General features: G+C 40.6%; 1 protein-coding gene across 7 annotated transcripts in view; it reads right to left on the bottom strand.

Moving 5' to 3' along the window:
- Positions 1-472: 472 nt before the first annotated feature.
- ZC3H11A (zinc finger CCCH-type containing 11A) overlaps positions 473-26003 on the bottom strand; it is a 68652-nt gene continuing 43121 nt past the window's right edge. For 4 of the 7 annotated variants that reach the window (XM_072137296.1, XM_072137299.1, XM_072137298.1 and 1 more), the window contains 10 exons: positions 22704-22787; positions 18540-18611; positions 18275-18391; positions 13873-13938; positions 12765-13349; positions 7757-7824; positions 7462-7624; positions 6574-6722; positions 3232-3299; positions 473-1592 (listed from right to left, as the gene is read on the bottom strand). In XM_072137296.1, the coding sequence (XP_071993397.1) occupies positions 1361-1592; positions 3232-3299; positions 6574-6722; positions 7462-7624; positions 7757-7824; positions 12765-13349; positions 13873-13938; positions 18275-18391; positions 18540-18611; positions 22704-22787 (1604 nt within the window). In that variant the 3' untranslated portion in view covers positions 473-1360. The remainder of the gene's footprint in view (positions 1593-3231; positions 3300-6573; positions 6723-7461; positions 7625-7756; positions 7825-12764; positions 13350-13872; positions 13939-18274; positions 18392-18539; positions 18612-22703; positions 22788-26003) is intronic. The other 3 variants (XM_072137300.1, XM_072137301.1, XM_072137303.1) reach the window with 3 other exon arrangements.

Consider the following 26003-nt stretch of genomic DNA (forward strand, 5'->3'; position numbering starts at 1 on the left):
TAGCGAGACTATCTGTTATAGTGTGCTGAACATATCGCTATAGAGTTTGTATGTTTTCTCTGTGTTTGTGTGTGTTTTCTCCGGGTTTCCTCCCACACTCCAAAACATATTGGTAGGTTGATTAGATTGTGAGGCCCATTGGGCAAGCTATGTGTAGCACTGCGTAATCTGTGTACGGTATATAAATAAAGGAATTATTATTATGGGAAATGTTTCAGTGCTGAAATAACAGTTGCACTGCAACTTGGGTTGTTTGTTATAGAGGATAAACACTGTACTTTTGTTCAACCTTAACTGCTTTATAAATGTAATATTAAATTATGGCAATGGGCTTTAATTTTATGGAGAACATCTCCAATATTGGCAATGTTTATTTATTTTTTTTAATAGTCTATTATTTTGACAAACATACAATATTGTGTACAATAGTTCAATACAATTAGGTGTATAAGAAAAAAAAAAAAACATAAAATGGAGAAAATTACTTTTTTACTTTGTGACAACTTGCAGGACATCCAATGAAATATACAGTGAAAAATTGAACATTGCTGAAAAAATTAACACAACAGTATTCATTTCCACATCTCTTCAATGTGAAGCTCATTTGCAATTCATAGCTAATCAGTTAATATCTGAAACCTGTACTTGTTGAAAACATATCTGATTTGAAAATTAAAATAAAATTTATAAAATTGTCTCCTAATATGTTGCATTATACCAGTTGATTAAACCAGTACAATACAAATTAGGAAAATATACATCTTATAAGTTTAAGAAAAAAAATTGCCATCTTTAAAAAGTTTTTTTTTTTAAATTTAATTCTGCAGCAAAGTCACAAAACATGTTAATTCAATAGTAAACGTTTTTCCTGAGAAAAACTAAATTACAGCTTGGTTTGCCATATATAAAGAGCTGCCAGGGCATATTTTTTTTAAATGATGCATACACAATAACTTATTTACATAAATAAAACACATGGGGAAAAACTGTAAAAATGAAAATGTGTTTCATCTTCAGATAAAAACCAAATAAAACAGCTAAATACAGTTTCGAAATAAAGGAAAAAAACAAAAGCATCAAAATGATATATATACAAATATCATTCAACATAAATTATATTGCATTATCTGGACCCTAAGGAGTTGTAAAAGATCAGTATATGGCTAATATCTAGATAAGCAGAATAAATTTCATCTCCCTATGTTTGCTGCATAGGGTTATATACATTTCAAACCTTTGTCCTGCGATGAACATCTTAAAGAGAAATTTTTTATTGCCATTACTGTGTAATCAGGGCAACGCTTTCTTTTTATTTACAAATTTTAAAAATATGTTTACATAATCAAAAATGTTTATATAATCAGCCGTCAATCATCTTTGACAGTTCAAGAAGAAGAGCATCCTCATCTTTATTTGAATCCAGATCCAATTCTGCATCAAGTTTATCATCAGAAATTTCCCACATCAGCTCATCAAATTCATCCTCCGTGGACAAAGAAGTTTTTCCCACTGATGCTGTACTTGTCCTTGGAGACTTTAAAGTAGCTGGTATTGTAACAGAAGCATTTGACAAAGGTGTATTAACTTGGGAACTAAGAGGAAAAAAAAAACAACAAACACACATATTGCAATTATTACTAAATATTTTTTTATAATAGATGTAAAATCTATGGTATATGTTTAGTTTTACAAATTCAAACATGCACTGTATATATTCAAGTATAAGCAGTTTTTCAGCACAAAAAAACTCTGCTTATACTTGAGTAAGAAAAACCAAAAACCTCTTAAACATCCGCGCCCCCCCCCCCCCTGAAATCAGGTATTCTCGAACTTGCCCTCCTGCACCATCCAGAGGCTCAGAGCGTTCAAACGATTGCTGCAGGTCCTACAACAAAACTACATCAAATACTGATGGGCATTTTCTTTTCGCTTGATATTTCAACACCACAACAGATTTTCGACCTTCAAAAAGGGAGAATCTGTTCTCAGCAAGCTAGGCCTCCTCCCATCCGACCGCCAGAGACCTCCCGTGATGAGACAGCCGACTGATACAGATGCACCCATCCCAAGCCAAGCGCTGCGACAAGAAAGTAGTAGTGACAGAGTCTGCCTTCTTGAAAAGTCCTCGACTTTGTGATACCATGGTTTCACGGTTGCATGAGACCCCAGAAGGCTAAATGCCACTTTTGGTCGTCCTTGTCCTTATAAAATTATTTCCAAACTCTTACTATACAATAGGTTAACTAATTAATCGCTCTGTATGTTGTACATACATGTTTTCCTTTCACTGTATTTTGCTCATATCCCCAGTGTGGCTACAGGAGGTAACTGCTGCTGGACCCCGAGGGGCTGCATGTCCTCACCCAAGATGTCAGCAGAGATACGAATTCCTGAGCAGGTTCTCTGATGTGGCTCTCCTGATATCCTTCAGAGCCAGTGCTTATTCTGGCCACCAGGGCAATCTAGCAGTGCTAAATTTTGATAAATGTTATACTTGTGCTACTCTTACCCCATCCTTCCCCATGCCCTCTCTCTAGAGGTACCCTGCAAGATAAGCATAGGGACCTACACTTAATAAATGATCCATAAAGATCAGTTCACAATACTTGCGCATAATGTACAGGGCTTAATGCCCCAACTAAGAGGAATACTGCTTTAAATCTTACAAAGCCAATGCAGATGTAATATACCAACAAGAATTGCATTTTTTCAGAACCTCATATCCGAAATACCAGAAAGCGCTTGCAAGGGAGAAGAAAGGAATGAGAAAATTTATGTCACGAAACATACCATTCTCTCATCGTTTAACCACTGCCAATTAGCAGTTCCCAGTTGCCATGGTAACCAACAGCTGTTCCCTAATTTAATGCATTACAGTAGACACAGCTAGATGGAATTTGACTTGTTGTGTGGCGCTATATAATACAACAACAGCTTCACAACAGTGCACCGTACTATTATAGTGCTCTTCATTAAAATAACAAAACTCAAAATTGTCATTTAAGAAACTGCACCCTTCTAAATATTTAATGCACAAACATCCATTTGTTAATATCAATATGAGGGGGTTGTGGTAGTCATACACAAAGCTGTTAAATTAAAGCTTCAGAAGCCAGTAATGGCTAGGGTAGGCATTTTGATATTATTGTAACATATTTGCTTAAAACTATAAAAAAAACTATAAAAGTATAAAATCTTTTTATAGACAACATTTTTGACTGATCAATGTACCTGATTTGGAGACGCTTTGGTGGTATGATGTCCATTGAAACCTCCTCAGAAGATTCTGGGACTGGCAGCTGTGAGGTAAAAACACATAGTATACAAATTAAACAATACAGGTTAGTTACCAATTATTTCAACCATTTTCGTAGCTTCAATTTTGTAACAGACTTTAACCCTCAAAGCCAGGGGTCAGGAACCTTTTTGGCTGAGAGAACCATAAGCGCCACATATTTTAAAATATAATTCTGCGAGAGCTGTACAATATGCTTAAAGGGACACTGAGAGAACAATCGCTCCAGCAGTCATTAGTACAGCAAGGAGTGTTCCTCCCCCCTGTACTAAGCCCCAACTGGACTGAAACAATGGTAATTCCCTGTAAAATAAAAAACAGATAATTTACATTCACGCTTGTGATGCAGCACATCGTGTCCAGCACTCTGGCTTCTTTTTAATGTGCTGCCTGGATTTGGCTTCTTCCCACCTGATGATGAGAGATGCAGCTTTCAGTCATGCGCAGAAGAAGGAAGAAGAAGACAGAGTGCAGGGTGAGATGTCCTGCATGGCAAGCTCCAATGTAAATGATCAATTTTTTTATTTTACAGGGAATTACCATTGTTTCGGTCCAGTGGTGGCTTAGTACAGGGGGGAGGAATGGCTGCTGGAGCCATTGTTATGTCACTGGCCCTTTAAAAGTGTTGGTCTTATAAAAAGAGGGTGCTCAGTCCCATAGGGAATTTGTAGCTTCAATTTACTAAAATCACTGATAAGCAGGAACCGGAGCTGCAGAACCTGCAGAATACATGTGGCAGCCTCTGCAAAACCCCCAAATACACGCGCCATCCACCGCAGAACATTCCCATACATGAGCCAACTGCTGCAGAACATCCCCATACAGACGCCAACCGCTGCAGAACATCCCCATACAGACGCCAACCGCTGCAGAACATCCCCATACAGACGCCAACCGCTGCAGAACATCCCCATACAGACGCCAACCGCTGCAGAACATCCCCATACAGACGCCAACCGCTGCAGAACATCCCCATACAGACGCCAACCGCTGCAGAACATCCCCATACAGACGCCAACCGCTGCAGAACATCCCCATACAGACGCCAACCGCTGCAGAACATCCCCATACAGACGCCAACCGCTGCAGAACATCCCCATACAGACAGCAACCGCTGCAGAACATCCCCATACAGACAGCAACCGCTGCAGAACATCCCCATACAGACAGCAACCGCTGCAGAACATCCCCATACAGACAGCAACCGCTGCAGAACATCCCCATACATGAGCCAACCGCTGCAGAACATCCCCATACATGAGCCAACCGCTGCAGAACATCCCCATACATGAGCCAACCGCTGCAGAACATCCCTATACATGAGCCAACCGCTGCAGAACATCCCTATACATGAGCCAACCGCTGCAGAACATTCCTATACATGAGTCAACTGCTGCAGAACATCCCTATACAGAAGCCAACCGCTGCAGAACATCCCTATACAATTTTTTTTTTACTTTTATTTTTAGTATTTTTCAGTGACGATCGGAGCCAAGATGGCGGCGCCCACGCGCTCTTTAATGCCGCCGGCAGCTTTGCCGGCGGCAATCAAAGGGTTAACACCCGCGATCGGTGCGCCCGTGAGCCCTCTTCATACTCCCCCATGCGCAGCAAGACGTAAGGTTACGTCTTATTGCGCTATGGGGTTAAAGACTTATGAGCCATTTATTCACTATACTCAAATGTTAAATAAATGACAAAACCAACCACTGCAGAACATCCCTATACAGACGCCAACCGCTGCAGAACATCCCTATACACATCCCAACCGCTGCAGAACATCCCTATACAGACGGCAACCGCTGCATAACATCCCTATACAGACCCCAATTGCTGCAGGACATTATAATACATATTTATTAAAGTATCTGCACCAGTTTTCTGGGGACTTTGCACTGGATAGAACATCTTTGGAGCTTGTACATGTATTTATAACGTGTTTGCACCAGTTTTGTGTGGCGGCTGCTCTGTGTCCCACAAGACAGAAAAATCTGCACCTAAAGGGACTGTGCACACATTTTGTCTTTGGTCCAAGGTATTATGTGCCTAAGCTGCTGCAGAACCTCACATTAATATAGAAATGCAGTGGTGAGGGAAGATATGAGGGGATGATGCAGAGGGGGGTCTGTAAGGGACACTTAGCTGCTCCTGCGTACAGGACACTAAGGGGTTAGTGCAGAGTGTGAGGAGACACTAGGGGGAGGGAGGACTTATCTCTGATTCCCTGCTGCTGACTCCTTCTCCTCAGGTGCTGGATGTCTCCTGAGTATGCAGCTCTCTAGTCTCCTCTGTATGAACTTCCCGCGCTGCTACATCCAGCACTGGGAATGGCTGCAGGCAGACAGTCTCCTCCCCTCCCTCTCTCACACACAGAGGAGGCTGCTGCACGGAGGGAAAGGAAGGTGCCGCCCCTGAATTAACCCCGCGTACCCCTGCGCTGCCGATTACATCCAGGGACATAACTACAGCCAGTGGCACAACAGGGGCATCTTAGCAGTTGCTGCAGCTGTAGTTACGCTGTAGTTACCTTGCGAGCCATAGGTTCCCGACCCCTGCTCTAAGCCTTTAATGATCTGGCCTTTGTTTTTTTTTTTCCATTTCTATTTTTCACTCCCCACCTTCAATCTATAACTTTTTTATTTTTACACATAGAGAGCTTTGTGACGGCTTGTTCAGAATGATGGTATTTAATATTCCATCCCGTGTACTGGGAAGCAGGAAAAATATTCCATATTCAGTGAAAATGGTGAAAAACCGCATTTGCGACATATTTTTGTGAGCTGGGATTTTACAGCTTTTACTGTGCGTCCCAAATGACATGTCTACTTTATTCCTTTGGTTGGTACGATTACGGGGATACCAAATTAGTGCCAAAACATCATTATATTTTTACGTGGCAATATCTAATGTGTCTATGATTATTACTATTTATATTTATATCAGTTCTAGGGAAGGGGAGGGGATTTGAATTTTTAGGGGGTTTTTTTATTACAATTTTTTTTTTACTTTTATTTTTAGTATTTTTCAGTGACGATCGGAGCCAAGATGGCGGCGCCCACGCGCCGCCGGCTCTTTAATGCCGCCGGCAGCTTTGCCGGCGGCAATCAAAGGGTTAACACCCGCGATCGGTGCGCCCGTGAGCCCTCTTCATACTCCCCCATGCGCAGCAAGACGTAAGGTTACGTCTTATTGCGCTATGGGGTTAAAGACTTATGAGCCATTTATTCACTATACTCAAATGTTAAATAAATGACAAAATGAGTGAAAAATTTACTTACCCTTTCTAGTGCTTCACTGCTTGTAACAGCAGAGCTCATGGGTTTAACTTCGGCAATAATGGTTCGTTCTTGTGTCTTTTGCTTCCTTGCAGCTTTGATATGTATTGTGTTTTTCACCACAGATGGTTCAACATTCAATTTTGGTTTATCTGTAAGCACGAACGCATTTTTACACATACAATATAAAATATGTACTGAATCAAATCAGTGGCAGAAAGTGATGTTTTAAAAAAGGCCAGACACTCCAATGAAAGAAGAAGAAAAAAATTTATTGGCTATATCCAAAAAGGTTAGACTTTCTCTGCATTTTACTTTATGTAGACTGTGGAATTGCCATAACACCAAAGATAATACTTCCTAAATTTTTTTTGCCACATAAAATGTCTATAGCAGTGAAGGCAAACCTTTTGGAGAAAGAGCGCCCAAACTTCAACCAAAACCCACTTATATGTTGCAAAGTTCCAACATGGCATTTTAAGCAGTAATTTATTGATACCTGCTGTATCACAGGTTTCAATCGTATTGGTGTCCGGAGTTCACCTATACAATTGAAAGATAGAGAAATTTGGATTGTAGCTTCCCTCCAGGGTCCCCTGAAAAGGATGCAGGAGCTCCAACACTAATCTATCACTATCCACACCTTTGTGATCCTCCTGTTGCCCTGGCAGCTAAGGATGTGGTTTTAAAATGGTGCAGAGCATGGCACCTCCTGGGCTGTATTGGACCGCAGGAGGAAGCCTTGAGTGGTATCTGGCATCTCTGTGTTGCGGTGAAGGCCTGGGTGCCCACAGAAAGGGCTCTGAGTGCCACCACTGGCATCCGTGCCATAGGTTCGCCACCCCTGGTCTATTTGATTACCATTATTGAACATTACTTTTCAATACTTACCTTTATTTTCATGCGTTGATGCAGTTCGCTTCAAAGTGTCTGCATCTTTGATTACCAATGCCTGAGAGACTGCAGTAAGATTGCTATCCCGAGTTTTGGTGTCAACACTTTTTTCACATTGTTCTTTAAAGGTTTTTACAGGAGATCTGAATGTTGCGGTTACCTTCATGGAAAGAAAACAATTGTTCACCATTTGTACCACCTTTCTCATTGTTGTGATCTATTAAAATTTTAGACTGACGTATTGCTTTACAAAAAGAAAAAATTAAAAAATAAAATGAATGAAAAAATATACCCGATTGTCCTCTTCGACAATATTTTTTGCAGACGAGCCCAAGTGATCCAGTTTTGCCTCTATTCTACCTATATTGAAACAAGAAACAAGTTATTTGCAAGTCCCACATTGTAAGCTCTTGCAAGCAGGACCCTCAATCCTACTATGTCATATGACCATGATACAGCCCTGTAATTTCTTATTGGAGGTATCCGCCAAACAAAATAATTATTCTGCTTAGTTTTTAACAAAAATAACTGCAACCATTAGTGAACCATTAGATAGAGAAAATCTTTAATAATCCCAAAAAGGCAAATTGGTTTTTTGCCATTATTTGTTGCAATGTTGCACCGATAAAGGAAAGCTACCATTTGGTTTTGGGAAAGCTGGGTGCAGAATGGCTGATGTACATAACACATTACTTCCACATACACAGGAACTGCCTGAACTGTCCAGACAGGACTAACCAACCTGAACTGGATGACTCAGACAGCAGCTGTGGGATGGTGCAGCGATTGTTTACTGCTGCCCGTCAGGGACAACACAGTGATGATGTATTCTTGACTTATGCTGGGCAGGACAAGGCTGAAGCAGTACATAACAAGGGAGAGGAAAGTGCTGGGGCAGCCAAAGGAGCAACAGAGCCTCATCATCATAATTTTATAATTGATTTTTCAGCAAAACCATTTACTTTAGGGATTAAACAAGATATGTTTCTGCATCAGAGTAGCTACAGCAGTGGTGGCGAACCTATGGCACGGGTGCCAAAGGTGGCACTTAGAGCCATTTCTGTGGGCACTCAGACCATTGCCCCAGGACAGAGTTCAACAAATCTTCCTGCAGTTTCAGGCAAAAGATGCTGCTCTCAGGGCTGTTTTAAAGTTGTTTGGAACTGTATGAAAAGTGAGAAGGTTTTGACAGAACTGCAATATCTTTGGATGTCCTCCTGCTGGACCCACTATTCTTCCTCTACAGAGACACACTGGAGAGAAACTACAAAGACAGTCTGAATTTGCCCTTCCTTTTTCTATTGTATTGGTGTCCTCAGGCGGCCGATATGATTGAAAGATTAGAAGAACAGGTAGCAATAAGTTACTGCTTAAAATGCCATGTTGGCACTCCACAGTAAATAAGTGTATTTTTGTTGTAGTATGGGCACTCTGTCACCAAAAGGTTCGCCATCACTGAGCTACAGCATTCTCAAGGTATGTTTGGTTTATAATGCATAAAAACAAAATGATAGATTTCCTTTAATGCTTTGATACCAGAATTTTAAATTTGATACCAATTAAGTGCATTATCACAAGTCTCAATACCAAAACAATACTTTGCCAAAAATTAAGGGGAGGCCCAAAGCACCTTTAAAGCCAGTATATTAAATCCCTGCTTCACCATAACCCATATTAAACACAACTTCACCAGAACCCTAGACTTCTTTGGCATCAGATGTTTTTTATGGAACAATAAAATTTACTTACTTACAGCAGGAATATCATTTTTAGCTGGTGGAAAGTCCCGGGGGAGGGGCAGGTGCAGACTGTGTGTGCATGTGTCCCCCTCATGCATTCTTCCTCTTTTTCCTCAATGCACATTGCAGGAGTGGGGGAGGGGTGAGAGCTGCAAGAGTGGTGAGGAGAGGAGACTGAGGGTGCGGTCACACGTCGCGTTTACCACATGCGTTAAAAACGCATTGGAATAGCTGGAGAGTGATTTGCCTAATTAAACACCTCTCAACACTTGTGTTTACAAAACGCATGCGTTAACCGCGATGTTAACGCATGCGTTAACAATGCGTTAACGGTTGCGTTTTGTAAACACAGGTGTTAGCAGCTGTTTAATTAGGCAAATCACTCTCCAGCTATTGCAATGCGTTTTTAAACGCATGCGGTAAACGCGACGTGTGACAGCACCCTTACACAGGCATACACACAGGCTGCAGCTGTACCTCTCTCCCGGAACTCACCACATGTGTCATTCAGAGGTTTGTCATCTGCTCATCTCCTCCAAACAACAGTAGAAGAGAAGGCGTTTTTTGTTCAGTCGTCCAAAAAAAGTTTGAAGATATTGGTGTAGGAGGCAAATAATTTTGTGCAACAGGAAAGCTTGCTGAACTCTTTAGTCTGCAGAAACATACTTCAGTGACCCCTGTGCTGCATCAAACACCAGCTTCTCTTGCTATGAGTGGAAGTAGATTAACCCCTTAATGACCGCCCTATCGGGTTTTTACGGCGGTCATTAAGGGTACTTCTTCTGATGCGACGCCTTTCTACGGCGGCGCATCAGAAGAAGTTTTCGGGACACCGGGTCTCGCTGGTGCCGGTGTCGGGCTGTGATATCACAGCCCAGACCCGGCACTAACACCCGGGATCGGAAAAACTCCGATCCCGGGTGTTTAACCCCTTGCACGCCGCGGTCAAGCATGACCGCGGCGTGCAAGTGTGTCCCCCGTGGATCGGACCCCCCCGGTGTGCTTACCGGGGGATCCGATCCCTCCTGCCGCTGCCCCGGGTTCCGACGAGTGACCCGGGGCTGTCGGCTCCTCTTCTCACCGGGTCCTGCCTTCCTGGCAGGACCCGGCTGTAAGTAACTGAGCATGCACTATACACTGCAATACAAGTGTATTGCAGTGTAAAGGCTTGAATAAGCGATCGGATGATCGCTTATTCAAGCCAAGAAGTAGAAAATGTAAAAAAGTAAAAAAAAAAAATTTAAATCTTTTTATAATATAATTAAATAAATAAAATAAAAGTCCCATAATCTCCCCAGTAACACATAAAATGCAAATAAAGTATATAAAACACAAAACACGTACATATTTGGTATCACCGCGTCCATATTAATCTGTACAATAAATCTAAATCAATATTGAACCCGCTCGGTGAACTACGTAAAAAAAAAAACTCGAAAAACTTCCCATAATATACAATTTTTCATCAAACACCATCACAAAAAATGTTCTAAAAAGTGATCAAAAAAAGTTACGGTACCTAATATGATACGACTGAAAAGAACAACTGTTTTCGCAAAAAATAAGCCCTCAACCAGATCTGACAACAGAAAAATACAGAAGTTATGGCCCTGAAAAGTTGTCAATAGTAAAAACAATGCGATTTTCTCCAATATTGGTTTTGCTCAGGAAAATTGAGCAAAATAAGAAAAACTATATAAATGAGGTATCACCGCGTCCGTATTAATCTGTACAATAAATCTAAATCAATATTGAACCCGCTCGGTGAACTACGTAAAAAAAAAACTCGAAAAACTTCCCATAATATACAATTTTTCATCAAACACCATCACAAAAAATGTTCTAAAAAGTGATCAAAAAAAGTTACGGTACCTAATATGATACGACTGAAAAGAACAACTGTTTTCGCAAAAAATAAGCCCTCAACCAGATCTGACAACAGAAAAATACAGAAGTTATGGCCCTGAAAAGTTGTCAATAGTAAAAACAATGCGATTTTCTCCAATATTGGTTTTGCTCAGGAAAATTGAGCAAAATAAGAAAAACTATATAAATGAGGTATCACCGCAATCGTAGTGAACCAGAGAATAAAGATAAAATATTATTTTTACGTTACGGTGAGCGGGGGGGGGGGGGGGGTTTGGGGGGAATGCTCACAATCCAAAATAAAAATTGATGATTTTGTTTGTGTCCCCCTTGAAATAGTTAATAAAATCTCATGAATAAGCTTTAGACTCCCAAAATAAATTATTTATACATTGTATCTCATCCCATAAAAAATAAGCCCTCATATGATCGCATTACCAAAAAAAATAAAAATTTATAGGTCGTACAATGTGACAATACAAATCTGCTGTGGACGGCGCCTCCATTCATTCTATGCTCGGCCGTGCGCCCGTACAGCAGTTTACCACCACATATGTGGTATCAGTACACTCGGGAGGAATTGGGCATCAAGCTTTGCAGTGCGTTTCATCATTTAATTTATTCTGAAAATGTCAGTTTTGGCCTAAATGAATGTATTTCCAAAAAAATTCCATAGTTTCTAAATCGCAGGTCCATATTTTTTAACCCATGTGAAACACTTAAAGGGTTAATAGACTTAATAGAAGTTGTTTTACATATGTTGAGGGGTGAACTTTCTATAGTGGGGTAATTTATGAGGTTTTACTATTATTTAGGCCTCTCAAAGTCACTTGAAAGCTGAGTTGTCCCTCAAAATGTGAGTTATGGCAATTTTCATGAAAATAAGAAAAATCGCACCTAAAGTTCTGCACCTCATAACATCCTAGAAAAATGACCGGAAGCATAAAATATCATCCCAACATAAAGCAGATATTCTGTAAATGTTAATTATCAAACTTTTTGGGTAGTTTTACTTCCTGTCTGGAAACCAGAACATTTCAAACTTGGAAAATGAAGAATTTTTACAAACTTTTGCCAAATTTTCACGAGAAAACATTCTCAAAATCACCAGGATATGTTAAAGTGTTCCGAAGTTATAACCAATTATCGTGAGACATGTCAGATTTGAAAAATCGAGTCTGGTCATTGAGCTGAAAACTAGTGTCGGTGATAAGGGGTTAAATTGTTCTATGAATAGTATAAATTATAGAATTATATAAATTCTATGAAGAAGTATAAAATCGTATAAATAAGCAAAGTATAATGAAGGACGTTAGCTTGGTGTGGAGTTGAAGTCTGCTGCATGACACAATTGACACGACAATGGCAGGGAGACAGGTATGTGAATTAAACCGTTATAAAACTACCGAAATTATTCAGTAGTGCTGGATCCTGCTGACTTCAGACTATAAGATGATGGCACTTTTTAGCAAGACTTTTCTTAGAATCTGAAAAATGCAGTAATTGTAGTCTTTGGCTAGACTGTGGCTAGCACTGTTGTCATGCATCACTATGCTTACATGGCACCAGAGGCACTGTGGCACATAAAAGCATTAGCTCGGATACGGACACAAATGTACATGGCACAAATGGCCTACAACATCCAACTTGGATAAAGATAAATATGCATTCCTGTGTCAGTTAATGTTTTTTTACCTGGTAGTTTGGCGAGTCTCAGGATCTTTTTGCTGTGTGATAGAGCCACTGGTTGAGATGTAGATTGTTGGCTGCGGAGAGCTTTCTCCTCTCTTATCTCTTCAAGTGTTTTAACTTTAACTTTTTCCATTGATGGTAAATTTTGTTTTGGGTCTTTGAAATTCACAGAAAGTGTAGTAGTGGTGACAGCAATGCCAGAACAATTGTCATTTACAATAGGTCTTTTAATTTTTCTATCAACCTGAATTTTTCGATTAAGACCTTTTGCATTTTCAATTGTGGCTGTACAATTTTGTACAGTAGTTCCATAATTTTTCTGTTGTAATTCCTTTTCTTTTGTGTTTCCTTGTTTCTGTAACCCATCTTTTAGATGTCTTAGTCTTTTTTCTGCCTGAATCTCATTTAATGACTTAATGTAAATTGCTGTTGAAGGATTGGAGGAAAGTTTGCTCTTTATACAGACTTCGTCATTTTTCAATGGCAGACTTGTGGTCTGTCGCTCTTCCTGTTGATTTGCCTTTTCCTGACGAATTTCTTCAAGAGTTTTAATGTGAAAATCAGTCACTGTAGTAGCTGCAGCTCTCTCTGCAAAAAAATGCATATTTTACCACAATATACATGAAGATATATATATATATATATATATATATATATATATATATATATATATATATATATATATATATATATATATAAAGTTTTAAGATGGCAGGACCACTATAACAACATTTGTACCCTATTTTCTGCAGTTTACTGCACCAGACAAAACTGCCAGTTTAATTACAAGTAGTTATTAACCTCCAAGTCAAACCACTGGTTTGAATATATAAAGAAAACTCAAGTCCTTAGCAGCTGACTGAGAACAGAGCTGTATGCTTCCTGCTCCATTCTCTATGTAGTGGCCGCATCAAGTCACTGCAACTCGACTCCCTTTCAAATGAAAGGAAGCTTATATGTAGTAACCTGGTCTGAACATTTCATAGAGAATAAAACCTGCTTCCTGTTTCACTCTCTTCATCAGCTACTAAGCACAGCTGATCTGTGTTGGCCTTAGACCCCCCCCCCCAATCTGATATTGAGACAGTTCTTAGTAGAAAATATTTGTTACCTGTTTGTCTGCCACCTTGCTCTGGTACTAAACCAAGTCTATCCTTTAACGGTCTTGAAATTTGAACTGAAAAAAAAAACAAGATTGGGATCATCACAACACTTATGGAGTTGATAACAGAGATAAATTAGTTTGTCACAAAGGTAGCATGAAACATTACAGGATATAATAGAGAGAATAATAAATTCTGTAAAAAACAGCAAAAATAGAGACTGAAAGAAATATTGCCAAGGAAAGTAAAACTACTCCCAAGTAATTTAAAATTTATAAATGAGAAGAACCTAAAATGTAAACATTGTAGTAAAATTTTTAATAGTTGAAGATTCCTTGTGAACGGGATCTGTTCCATAGGACACATGGATAGCAAATGCGGTGCCAATTTATAGAAAAGGACTAAAAAGTTTTTCCTTACATCCCCTTATATAAATTTTATCTTAGATTACTTGGCATGAGAGGACGCGTGTCCTGCTAAGCCGGCCCCTCCCATCTACACCACCCCATGTCCATGGATCTCTATTCTTCCTCAATCCACCATGGAGGCATGCTTCATGTGATCACATACGAACATACATGGGGTAGACATTGCAAATGAAACAAGACCTTAGATGACATGACCGTGTTTACATGATATTAAAGAGAACCCATCAGGCAAATTAACCCCAAAACTAAATACGTTTTCATAGGAGCATTGTTCCTATCCCTTCATTGTCCCTCTACATGCCTGTAAACTTAAAAGGACAACTGTCATCAGGTCTTTGTCACCACTACCTGTTGGAGCAGCTCACAAGGATTCTAGTCAATTCATACATCAATCATTGTAAAATCAGCTTTTCTTTAGTAATGGAGGCTGGTCACATGGTCAGAGGCAGTGATGTCACTCCTGTTACCCCTCCCCTCTCCTCCCCCTACTCATATCTGTGTATAATGTATAGTAAAGCATTGCTAGTGTCTGTGCTTTATCTGCTGACATGCTCTATCTCCTAATACACACCTTTGAGACACCGGCTACACATTAATCTGACATGTACTGCTATAACATGCCTGCATGGAGCCGTTGTATCTCTCCTATACACACACAGGCCGCAGGGGGGCGCTAGCACCAGGAAGCACATGGAGGAGCCATTACACTATTATACATCACATCATTATACACCGTCAAGCACTGGGGGTGTGGCTGTGCGTTCCACTCATGAATAAGCTGGACAGCTTGAATATGGTAATGACTCATTGGACATCTCATTTTCATACACAGGTCATTTGCATACAGGTTTAGAACCTAATTGCTTAAGTTTACAGGCATGTAGAGGGACAATGAAGGGATAGAGGCAATGTCTTCTAATGGCAGTTTATGAAAATATATTTAGTTTAGGGGGTTATTTTGCCTGACGGGTTATCTTTAAGCAATGAGGTCCTAAAGCTATATGCAAATGACCTGAGAGAGGTCCAATTAATAATTATCGTATTCAGTGATGGGCACAGCCACACCCCCAGTGCTTGACTGACAGCCTGTGACATGTGACACTCCTGGTGCTGGCCCCTCTACGTGCTTACTGGTTCTGGCGGCCATGCCCCTGCAGCGTGCGTGTGTGCGTATTCAACTGCTCTAGGATGCAGCCATGTGTACAGCAGAACACATCAGGCATTTGTGTAGCTGATGTCTGTCTCTCTCACATGTGTTTAGCAGAACACAGCATGTCAGCAGATAAAGCACAGACACTAGCAATGCTTTACTATACATTACACACAGGCATGAGCAGGGGGGTGGAGAGGGGAGTTGTAAAAACAAGAAGGAACTAGACACAAAACCCCCCCAAAAATAAAGCAGGCGGGGAGGGAAGAGAGGTGGAGTAGCTGCCCACGGCTCTGCAAAACCGGCAAAAGAACAAGTTTGAGATGAACGGGGGACAGCATTCTGCCTGTTGCCTATGAATTACTTGTGAGCCAACTAGAGAATGAAGAGGAATTCCTCCACTGGGTCCATTTAGACCAGGTGGTGTAAAAAGCGTCTATTCGGTGGTTATCATCCAAAGCTCTGAGCTCTTCCATTCAGCGAATGTGATCAAGTTCCTCCACCCTAAACATCCCTACCCCTTCATACCTGTAAATATCAGAGTACAAATATTTTTAAGGAAATGAATAATATTAAGGGAATGGGTGGACTATAATACAACGAAAGATTACTAAATTTGGGGTTATACAGCTTGAAGGGGTATTCCCATCTGGGCATTCACATTTCATTTAATTCATTTGCTATCTATCTATATACACACACAAATACATTTACTTAAAATAGATGTTATTTAAAAAAAATGTTCCTATGTGAAGATAATTTCTCAGAAATGTAGCCAGGTTGTCTCTTAGAAACGAGATGGCTTCCACTTTGGCAGTTGTGGCCAGACATGCACTACTGAGCACTGCCTGACCACATGGCTTCAGCTTTCTTTACCACAGGACGGCTGTGGGACATGCAGTACCTCCTGGACATTTAATTTACCGTATATACTCGAGTATAAGCCGAGTTTTTCAGCACAAAAGTCATATACACGAGTCATATACGAGTTAAAAATACTTAAAAAATAATAAACATATATACTAACCCACCGGTGGCCCCGATGTGCAGCGCTGCTCCCCCGATGTCCGTGCGGCTCGTCTTCAGGCTTCCGCGCCCGTCTTCTTTCTTTTGCAGGGCGCCGCCATTGTTCTTCTCCCGGGCGGCGCCTAGTATGACGTCAGCAGTGGCGCGTCATACTAGGCGCCGGCCGAGAAAGAGCAATGGTGGCGCCCGGCAGAAGAAAGACGACGGGCGCGGACATCGGGGGAGCAGCACTGCACATCGGGGCCACCGGAGGGTGAATTTATACGTTTTTTTATTTTTTTTTAATGCGGGGGCAGCGCTGCATACTACTGGGGGCAGGCTGGGCTGGCTGTATACTACTGGGGGCAGGCTGGGCTGGCTGTATACTACTGGGGGCAGGCTGGGCTGGCTGTATACTACTGGGGGCAGGCTGGGCTGGCTGTATACTACTGGGGGCAGGCTGGGCTGGCTGTATACTACTGGGGGCAGGCTGGGCTGGCTGTATACTACTGGGGGCAGGCTGGGCTGGCTGTATACTACTGGGGGCAGGCTGGGCTGGCTGTATACTACTGGGGGCAGGCTGGGCTGGCTGTATACTACTGGGGGCAGGCTGGGCTGGCTGTATACTACTGGGGGCAGGCTGGGCTGGCTGTATACTACTGGGGGCAGGCTGGGCTGGCTGTATACTACTGGGGGCAGGCTGGGCTGGCTGTATACTACTGGGGGCAGGCTGGGCTGGCTGTATACTACTGGGGGCAGGCTGGGCTGGCTGTATACTACTGGGGGCAGGCTGGGCTGGCTGTATACTACTGGGGGCAGGCTGGGCTGGCTGTATACTACTGGGGGCAGGCTGGGCTGGCTGTATACTACTGGGGCAGGCTGGGCTGGCTGTATACTACTGGGGGCAGGCTGGACTGGCTGTATACTACTGGGGGCTGGTTGGCTATATACTGGGGGGGGGGGCTTATACTCGAGTCAATATGTTTTCCCAGTTTTTGGTGGTAAAATTAGGGGTCTCGGCTTATACTCGGGTCGGCTTATACTCGAGTATATACGGTACAAAAGCTTTTTGTTACTTTGTGCAATCACTCCAGCAGAGGTGGTCGTATCCAAGGACACAGTTTTGTTTCTAAGGAACCAAATGACTGCATTTATGAAAAATTATCTTCACACAGGTACATTTTTTTTAAATAACATCTAATTGAAAAAATGTTTACATATGGCAGATTAAGTGGAATGTAAATGCCCAGATGAGAATACCCCTTTAACCATGTACAAATATCTGAATGGGAATTTTTTTTTTTTTTACCTAGGCCTTTGGCCAGGACAAAGGGGGCATCCTCTATGCCTAGAGAGGAGAGCAGATTCTACCATTTCCAGAGACAGGGATTATTTACTGCAAGAGCAGTGAAATTGTTAACTCTCTGCCGCAGTAGGTTGTTGATAACATACGATGGTCCGTAGACCGAATTTTAAAAAACCTATTGGCCTCAGAATTTAAATGGTTCTAAATCTACCAAAATGTAATAAAAAAAAATCTAAACTGGACTTTCATGTAATTGCACCTGCACATAGAATAAAAGGGGAGGCGTTATTTGGAGTGTACAATGAAAGGCTTAAAGAGCCCATAAAAAAATGCTGTAAAGGCGTTTTTTGTCAATTTCGCCTCACTCTGAATTCTTTTCCACCTTTCCATTACATTGCATAGAATACTAAATGGTGCCACTAAAAACTATGAATTGTCTCACCGATGACAAGAAGACAATAAAAATACAACAAAAAAGGGCAAAGTCCAGAGAGGGTTAAAAAATACTAAACAAAACTTACTCGGAATACCTTTCTTTGGTTGAAACTCAGGGTCATCAGCAGTTGGGGTAAACCTCTTCCCAAGTCTTTCTGATAATGTTTTCTTTGCAGGAGGCAGAATGTCTTCATCGGAAGCAGCTAGTAGAAGAACATAAGAGAATATCTTGACATCCGTACATATATGCCAAGCAATTAAACCTCCATATTTAAGTGGAACATTCTTTTAAGTTTTAATTTTATATACATTTATGCTATTGTCCACAAAATTAGGTTATCATTTTCCTACCTAAGGGGCTTTCTCCTTGGAATTTCCTGCGTTTTCCCAATCGTTGTGACAAGCTTAAGTTTGTTGATGAATCTATAAAGGGGGAGGGGGGGGAGAGGAAATTAGAAATTAGAAATAACGAGGCTCTGTCGCTCCTGTGCCTGGCTCGGTGCTCCTCCTCTTGCACTGCTTTAGAAAATGATGTTATCACTGTGTTGCCTGACAGGCAGAAGTAATGAATTGCTGCACCATCCCTCAGCTGCTGTGCATGCAACATCCAGCTTAGGTTGATTAGTCAGGTCTGGTTAGTTCAGGAAGCTCTGCGTAATGCGTTTACAAAAGGCAAGCAGAAGGCAACCCAGCTTTTCCAAGGTCCTGAATTTTACAATGTTTTTTCAGCAAAACCCCTCAACTCAGGGATTAAACAAGATAGGCTTCTGCATTAAATGTAGATACAGCATTCTCAAGGTATGTTGGGTGAATCAAATGGTAGATTTTCTTAAAGAATCTGTTACATCTAACAATATGTGTAAATATCTGCACTGCAAGTTTTTCTGGCTTAGTATTTGCTTTTTAATGCAAAAAAAGGGTATCATGTTTGATAGGCTGCAAAAGAAAAAAAGCTGTTGATTACTTTAAAGGGCATCTACCACCACATACTGGTGTGCCCTATCTGGCAGGATCCACTGTTCTTTAATCCCTTAACGCAGAGGTCCTTTTTTGATTTTGTGATTTCATTTTTCACTCACCACATTCAGTAATTCATAAACATGTTTATTGTTACATTTAAAGAGGTGTTTAACCTGTTGACGCTCAGCATCTGATATATCGGACGCTGAGCCGATACCGATTCAACTCAAGATCTGAGCCGAACCGGCATCGGGAAACACGGGGTGCCGGCTGTAACATGCAGCCGGCACCCCAGTAACAACCGCGATCGGAGTGGGCAGGTGCTTAACCCGTTAACTGCTGCGGTCAGCGTGACCGCAGCATCTAACATGCTTCTGGAGGCTCTTTCCCCCACAATCACCCCCCTAACCTTTTTTTGGGGGGGTGCCGATCGTTGCTATTGCATCACTGGGGTACGAATTGGATCCCAGTGTTGCCTGTAAGAACTGCCAGTATGATGGCGTCTATGACGTCATCTTACTGGCAGAGTGCCAGCCTATGCAAGTGTATAAGCGGACACTGATAATACTCTACAATACATGAGTATTGCAGAGTATTATCATGAACAAGCAATCAGATGATTGTTGGAAGAAGTGAAAAATTAATAAAAAAAAGTTCTTCAATAAAAAAAATAAAGTAATAAATCAATAAATATGCCCAAAAGCCCCCAAACATATAAAGAGACATACAAATAAAAAAAAAATCTAAATCATAACACAAACCCCACATATATATAGTATCACCGCGTAACAACCCACAGAATAAAAGTAAATCATTATTGAACCCGCACGATGAACGCCGTAAAAAAAAAAAAAACTGTTATAAACCCTCCAAAAATTATGATTTTTACCTATTACCTGATCAAAAAAAACATATGTACTTCAGAATGATACTGGTGCAAAGTACAACATGTCTCGCAAAAAATGAGCTATCATCCAGCTCTAGCCAAAAAAGTAAAAATGTTATGCCCCTTGGAAGAAGGCAATGCAAAAATGATAGATTTTTCCCCACATTACGGTTTTATTTTACAGATTTAGTAAAACGTAAGAAAATATATTCAAGTCTGGTATCCCCATAATCGTATCAACCTATAGAATAAAGATAACATGATTATTAGGCTAAACAGTGAACTCGAAGAAAACAAAAAAGTAAAAAATCCAGTACAGAATTGATGCTTTACTACTCCTGCCCTCAGAAACGAGTTCCTAAATTTTCAACAATAGGGGATACCAATCCCAAAATGGCAACACTGGAAAAACCATCTCATCCCGCAAAAAAATTGCATCACATGGCCCCAATAACGAAAAAGCTAAAATTTTATAGCCTACAAAAGGAGGCAACGAGAAAACTAAAATCCTGGCAGCTGCAGGGCGCTCCTTCCCTTCTGCGCCTCGGCGTGCGCCCATAAAGCAAGTAACGGCCACATGTGGGGGGGGGGGGGGTGTGTCTCTGTACTGAGGAGAAAATATAGAACAAATTGTATGGTGGGTTTTCTCTTTTTATCTTTTGGAAATCTGGAAATTTTAGGACTAAATGAATGTATAACCGGCACAATGTGACCATTCTAAATTTCACCTCCATTTTGATGTAATTACTATGAAGATCTCAAAGAAGTAAACACTCTTCGTAAAAGCTGTTTCTGATAGCTTGAGGGGTGCAGATTTGAAAATGGGTTGTTTATATAGGGGGTTTTGATGCTAAATATGTAAAATTTCATTCAAAACTGTATTTATCCCCAAAAAAGAAAATGGCAAATTTTTCAAAAAATTCATCATTCATTGGCAAAACTTATCAGCCAAAATTTACCACTAAAATGAAGTACAACATGTGGGGAGAAAACAATCTCATAATTGTTTAGATAAGTAACAGTGTTCAAAAGTTATAACCATATAAAGCGACGCAGGTCAGAATACAAAAAAAAAAAAAAAAAAAAAAAAAATCGGGCTGACCCTTAAGCTACAAAATGGCTGGGTCCTTAAGGGGTTAAGGGCCTGTTTTATGTGTAACAAATTGCACTTCGCTGTGACAGCATTTAATATTCCATGCCATTTATTGGAAGGCATGAAAAATCTTCCAGATGCAGTGAATTTGGGGGAAAAAAGTATTTGTAGAATTTTCTTGTGAGCTTGGTTTTTACGGCTGTCACTGTGCGCCCCAAATGACATGTCTCCTTTATTGTTAGGGTCGGTTTGATCACAGAATTTATGTTGTGTTTTAATACATTTAGAAAAAAAAAACTTAAACCCTCTGTACATCTTAGGCACTAATAACTATTTCACACTTTGGTATACAGAGCTCTGTGACGTGTGATATTTTTTCAGGATGAGCGGATGTTTCCCTTTCCGTCATTTTGGGGACTGTATGACCTTTTGATCACTAGTCATAACATTTTTTATAAGTTGTAAAATGGTGATTCAGACTTTTTAGTGTTTTTTTCCATTACGGGGTTCAGTGCCAGGAATAACTATATATTGATAAAGCAACATTTTGGGACATGTCAATACCTAACATGATTATGATTTTTACTGTTTATTTTTATATCAGCTCTAAGGAAAGGGGGTGATTTGAATTTTTAGGGTTTAATTTTTTTTTTTAAACTCTTTTAATTACTTTTTTTTTTACTATTTTACAGACCCCCAGGTTACTTAAACCTTAGGTTGTCTGACTGATCCTACCATAGACTGCCATTCTAAAGTAGGGCAGAATATGGGGATTTTGGATATCATCTATTACAATGTGCCACTGGCTCATTGTAATAGATGTGGTTAAACTATACAGCCTCGTTTTTTTGTGAGGCTGTCATGACGCCAGATAGTCCATTGCTCCCTGATGACGGCCCAAGTAATAGCGCAAGGAACAAGTTTTCATGCATGCGTGAGATTTCCACACAACTGACTGACATCACCAACAGTCTGAAGGAAGAGGTGAATATAGAGCAGCCAGGGGAAGCGAATAATTAGGGAACAGTGAAGCCATGAGATGCCTCAGTGTAGCCTTAGCGCCTCAGACTCATTTGCATATTTTTAGTTGTTTTCTGAGGAATTGGGGAGCTAAATTAGGGATCTAAAGACTGTGCCATTCCTCCCCTAGAAGTAACAAGTCATTTAAGATTACAGGCATGTAGATTTACAATGTAGGGATAGGGGCAATGCTTTCTTTTTGTTTTGTGGGGTTCATTTGCCTGACATAGGTCAGTTCCTACTCTGCTGTGATGTGTATCTGGATTTTTAACGCCACTTTGGAATAAAGTTGAATATCTTAACGCTCTATTATCCAGGTCTCCTTGGTATATGCTAGATTTAATTTTTTCTATGTTTGTCAGTTTGTAATCCTGTACACTGAACAAGAGGACCAGTGGCCATGGTTGGGGTGGGCAACTTTCTTAATTTTTATTTAAAGCCTATCACAGCTATATAAACTGAAAAAAATTGCTTTTGGAAGAGGCTATAGAAAAATAAACAGCAAAAAGGGTGCCAGCATAAAAAAATAAAACAACAATCTACATCATGTAGTTACCTTTGCTGGTAAACTTGACTGTTCGGAGAACTGAAATGCAGTGGTCTACTCGGTTATGAGATGAAATCTGAATTTCTTGAGGAACTATGGAATGTTTAACAAAAAAACAGTTATACATTCAGCAAAAATTCCATGTAAAACCATGAATTTCAAAGTTATGAAATAGGTTAATTTCTATCCTGAAGATAACCAAAATTCCTCGACAACCCCTTTAAAGGTGACCAGCAGTTGAAACACAAAATTCACTGTCTGCACCACAAGCTTTAACTTTTTGCCTCCAGTTAATGTTGTCTTGGGACAGGATCAGATGACCCACCAGTGGCGCTGCAATCTCTGGATGCTGGGAGATTATCCTTTTCTCTGTGCAAATTACAATTTGCCTTATGTAATGCATAGTGTCTTGTGGTGAAGCTGTATTCATTACATATGGAAATCCAGATCAGCTTGACAAGGATTTAAAGGGCCAGCGCACAGGTGATTGGTGCTGGCCACTTCCGGGTCAGCATTTAATCCGGCGGCTCCCATCATTCCCCGCCGGATCTTCAAGCCATTCCTCTGAAGAGAAAGTGTTCCTGTGTGTATCCAAGAGTCGCTGTGCGTATCCAAGCGTTCCTGTGTTACCATGGTCCTGCTCTGGTGTTGCCGAACCCGTGTGCCAGTCCGTTCCTGATCTGTGTGCCAGCTCCTGTGTTCCTGACGCGAGTCCTAGTGTGCCTTCCTGTGCGGTTTTCCCACTGTCACCCCGGGTACAGACTGTCTCCTGCATTGCTACCTTGGCTGCCACCGTGGGATAGTCGCACCTGTGGAACGACCTGGTGGTACCCCACTGCAGCAAGACCATCCCTATTTGCGGCAGGCTCTAGTGAAGACCAGGTGCAACTTAGACTCTGGTCCCAGGTGTCGGCTAGTACCATCTCCATCGGTGGTCCAGAGGGTTCACAAACTCACTACATGTGCACCACCAACCGTTTATGTGCAGTACCTCTGAATCTCTTTACTAGTATTTTGAACAAGTGATCACAGTAAAATAAGCAAATAATTTAACCGGTTCGCGACCACCCGCCGTGTATTCACGGCGGCGGTCGCGTTCCGATGCGTGGAGAGGTAAGTAGCTGGTAAGTCTCTGCTGCATATTGACGTCATCGCGGAGAGGCGATCCGTCGCCATAGTAGCTTCGGGTCTCACAAAGACCCGAAGCTACTTCGGGTTAACCCATTCATTACAATGTGCTATCAGCACATTGTAATGTATGAGGAGTAAAATCCACATATACTGCCATACTGTAGTATGGCAGTATACGGTAGGATCGATCAGACAACCTAGGGTTAAAGTACCCTAGGGAGTCTGAAAAATAGTAAAAATTAAAATTAAAAAAAAGTTTAAAAAAAAAAAATTATAATAAAAAAACCTAAAAATTCAAATCACCCCCCTTTCCCTAGAGCTGATATAAATATAAATAAACAGTAAAAATCATAAACACATTATGTATCGCCGAATCCGAAAATGCCTGATCTATCAAAATATAATAATGTTTTTTATCTGCGTTTAACCCCGTAACTGAAAAATCGCGTCCAAAGTCAAAACTGGCACTTTTTTGCCATTTAAAAAAAATTAAAAATTCTATAAAAAGTGATCAAAAGGTCGTACAGTCCTAAAAATAATATCATTGAAAACATCATCAAAAGTCGCAAAAGATGACACCACGCTCAACTCCATACAATGAAATATGGAAAAGTTATAAGCACAAGAAGACAGCAAAATTAAAAAAAAAAAAAATTTGGTATCGTACTGACCCAAAGAATAAATTAGATGCGTCATTTGTGGCGTGAAGTGAAAGCCGTAATATCCAAGCCCACAAGAATACGACACAAATGCGTTTTTTCACCATTTTCACTGCATTTGGAATTTTTTTCCAGCTTCCCAGTACATGGCATGGAATATTCAATGCGATCACTATGAAGTGCAATTTGTTACGCAAAAAACGAGCAATCACATAGCTTTTTACGTTTAAAAATAAAAAAAAGTTATAGATTTTTGAAGGTGGGGAGTGAAAAATGGAAATGAAAAAACGGGAAAGGGCCCGGTCCTTAACCGGTTAATGTTCGTGTTTTTTTCTGTTTTGTGTGAGATAACTTTTTTTAATTGGGGGGGTGTGTGTGTGTGTGTGTTTAGTTATCAAAAAGACACATTTACCCAGAAATGAAACCAAAAAACTCATCCTGCAAACAATAAGCACTAAAACAACTCCATCAACAAAAAATAAAAATGCTACACCTCTTAGAAGATATAGATGCAAAAAACATTTCTTCAAAACTCTAAATACTTGAACTTTTATTCTGCAAACTCGCATAAAAATACTGATGGATATCTCCGTAATCATGCTGACCAATCGAAAAAATATTTTCCATACTTAATCTACATACTAAATCTCATCTCACAAAAAATAGGCCCTTTTATAATAATATGCCATTACCATATGCCAAACCATTAACATCCTTCAGGGCAAAACTGTCTGTGGTAGGGAAAGTCATGTATAAATTGTGCAAGATTACATCATGGTACACCACATGTTAAAGAGAACCTGTCACCAGGGTTGCAGAAGCCCATTAAACCTTCACTGTAAATAAGCTTTTTCTGAGCATTTGAATTACAATGTAGTTGTGTTTCAACCTACCTTGCTTACTGTGAAAATCCCCTGGTGAATCCCATGGTATGTTTTGGTTTGGATGCATTAAAAAAAAAAAAAACAACAACTCGCTCAACTCCTCCCTCCACCACTGATATCAGTTCACCAGGCCTTGAGCTCTGTCCCTATGTGAGTGAAGGAGCAGGAGGGAGGAGTTGTTCAGGAGCAGAAAGGTGAGGTCTGAGAAGAAAGTGAGCAACACAGAAAAGTCCCCCCCTTTTTTTTTTAAATGCATCCAAACCAAAACATACCCTGGGGCTCTGTCAGGAAGCCAGGTAAGTTTAAAACACACAATTATATTGTAACGCAAACAAACTCTCGTTGTAACTCCTGAAATCTGTTCCAGGCAACTGGCACACTTTCCCTTCTGCACCTCATTGTGTGCCCCTACAGTAGTTTACGACCACAAGTGGGGTATTTCCATAAAAAGAACAACTAGCGTAAGAATCTACGGTATGCCTTTTCTTCTTTAACCCCTTCTAAAAAAATGATTTTGAGGCCCAAGCAATGTGTTAATTTTACATTATTCAAAGTTAATCAAATTCTCTGAAACTGGTTAAAATGGTTCATTGTGCCCCTTTATATATTCTTTGAGGGATATAGTTTCCAGGTCA

Source organism: Engystomops pustulosus, chromosome 2 (assembly GCF_040894005.1).
Source record: "Engystomops pustulosus chromosome 2, aEngPut4.maternal, whole genome shotgun sequence".
In the NCBI taxonomy this organism is placed as follows: Eukaryota; Metazoa; Chordata; class Amphibia; order Anura; family Leptodactylidae; genus Engystomops; species Engystomops pustulosus.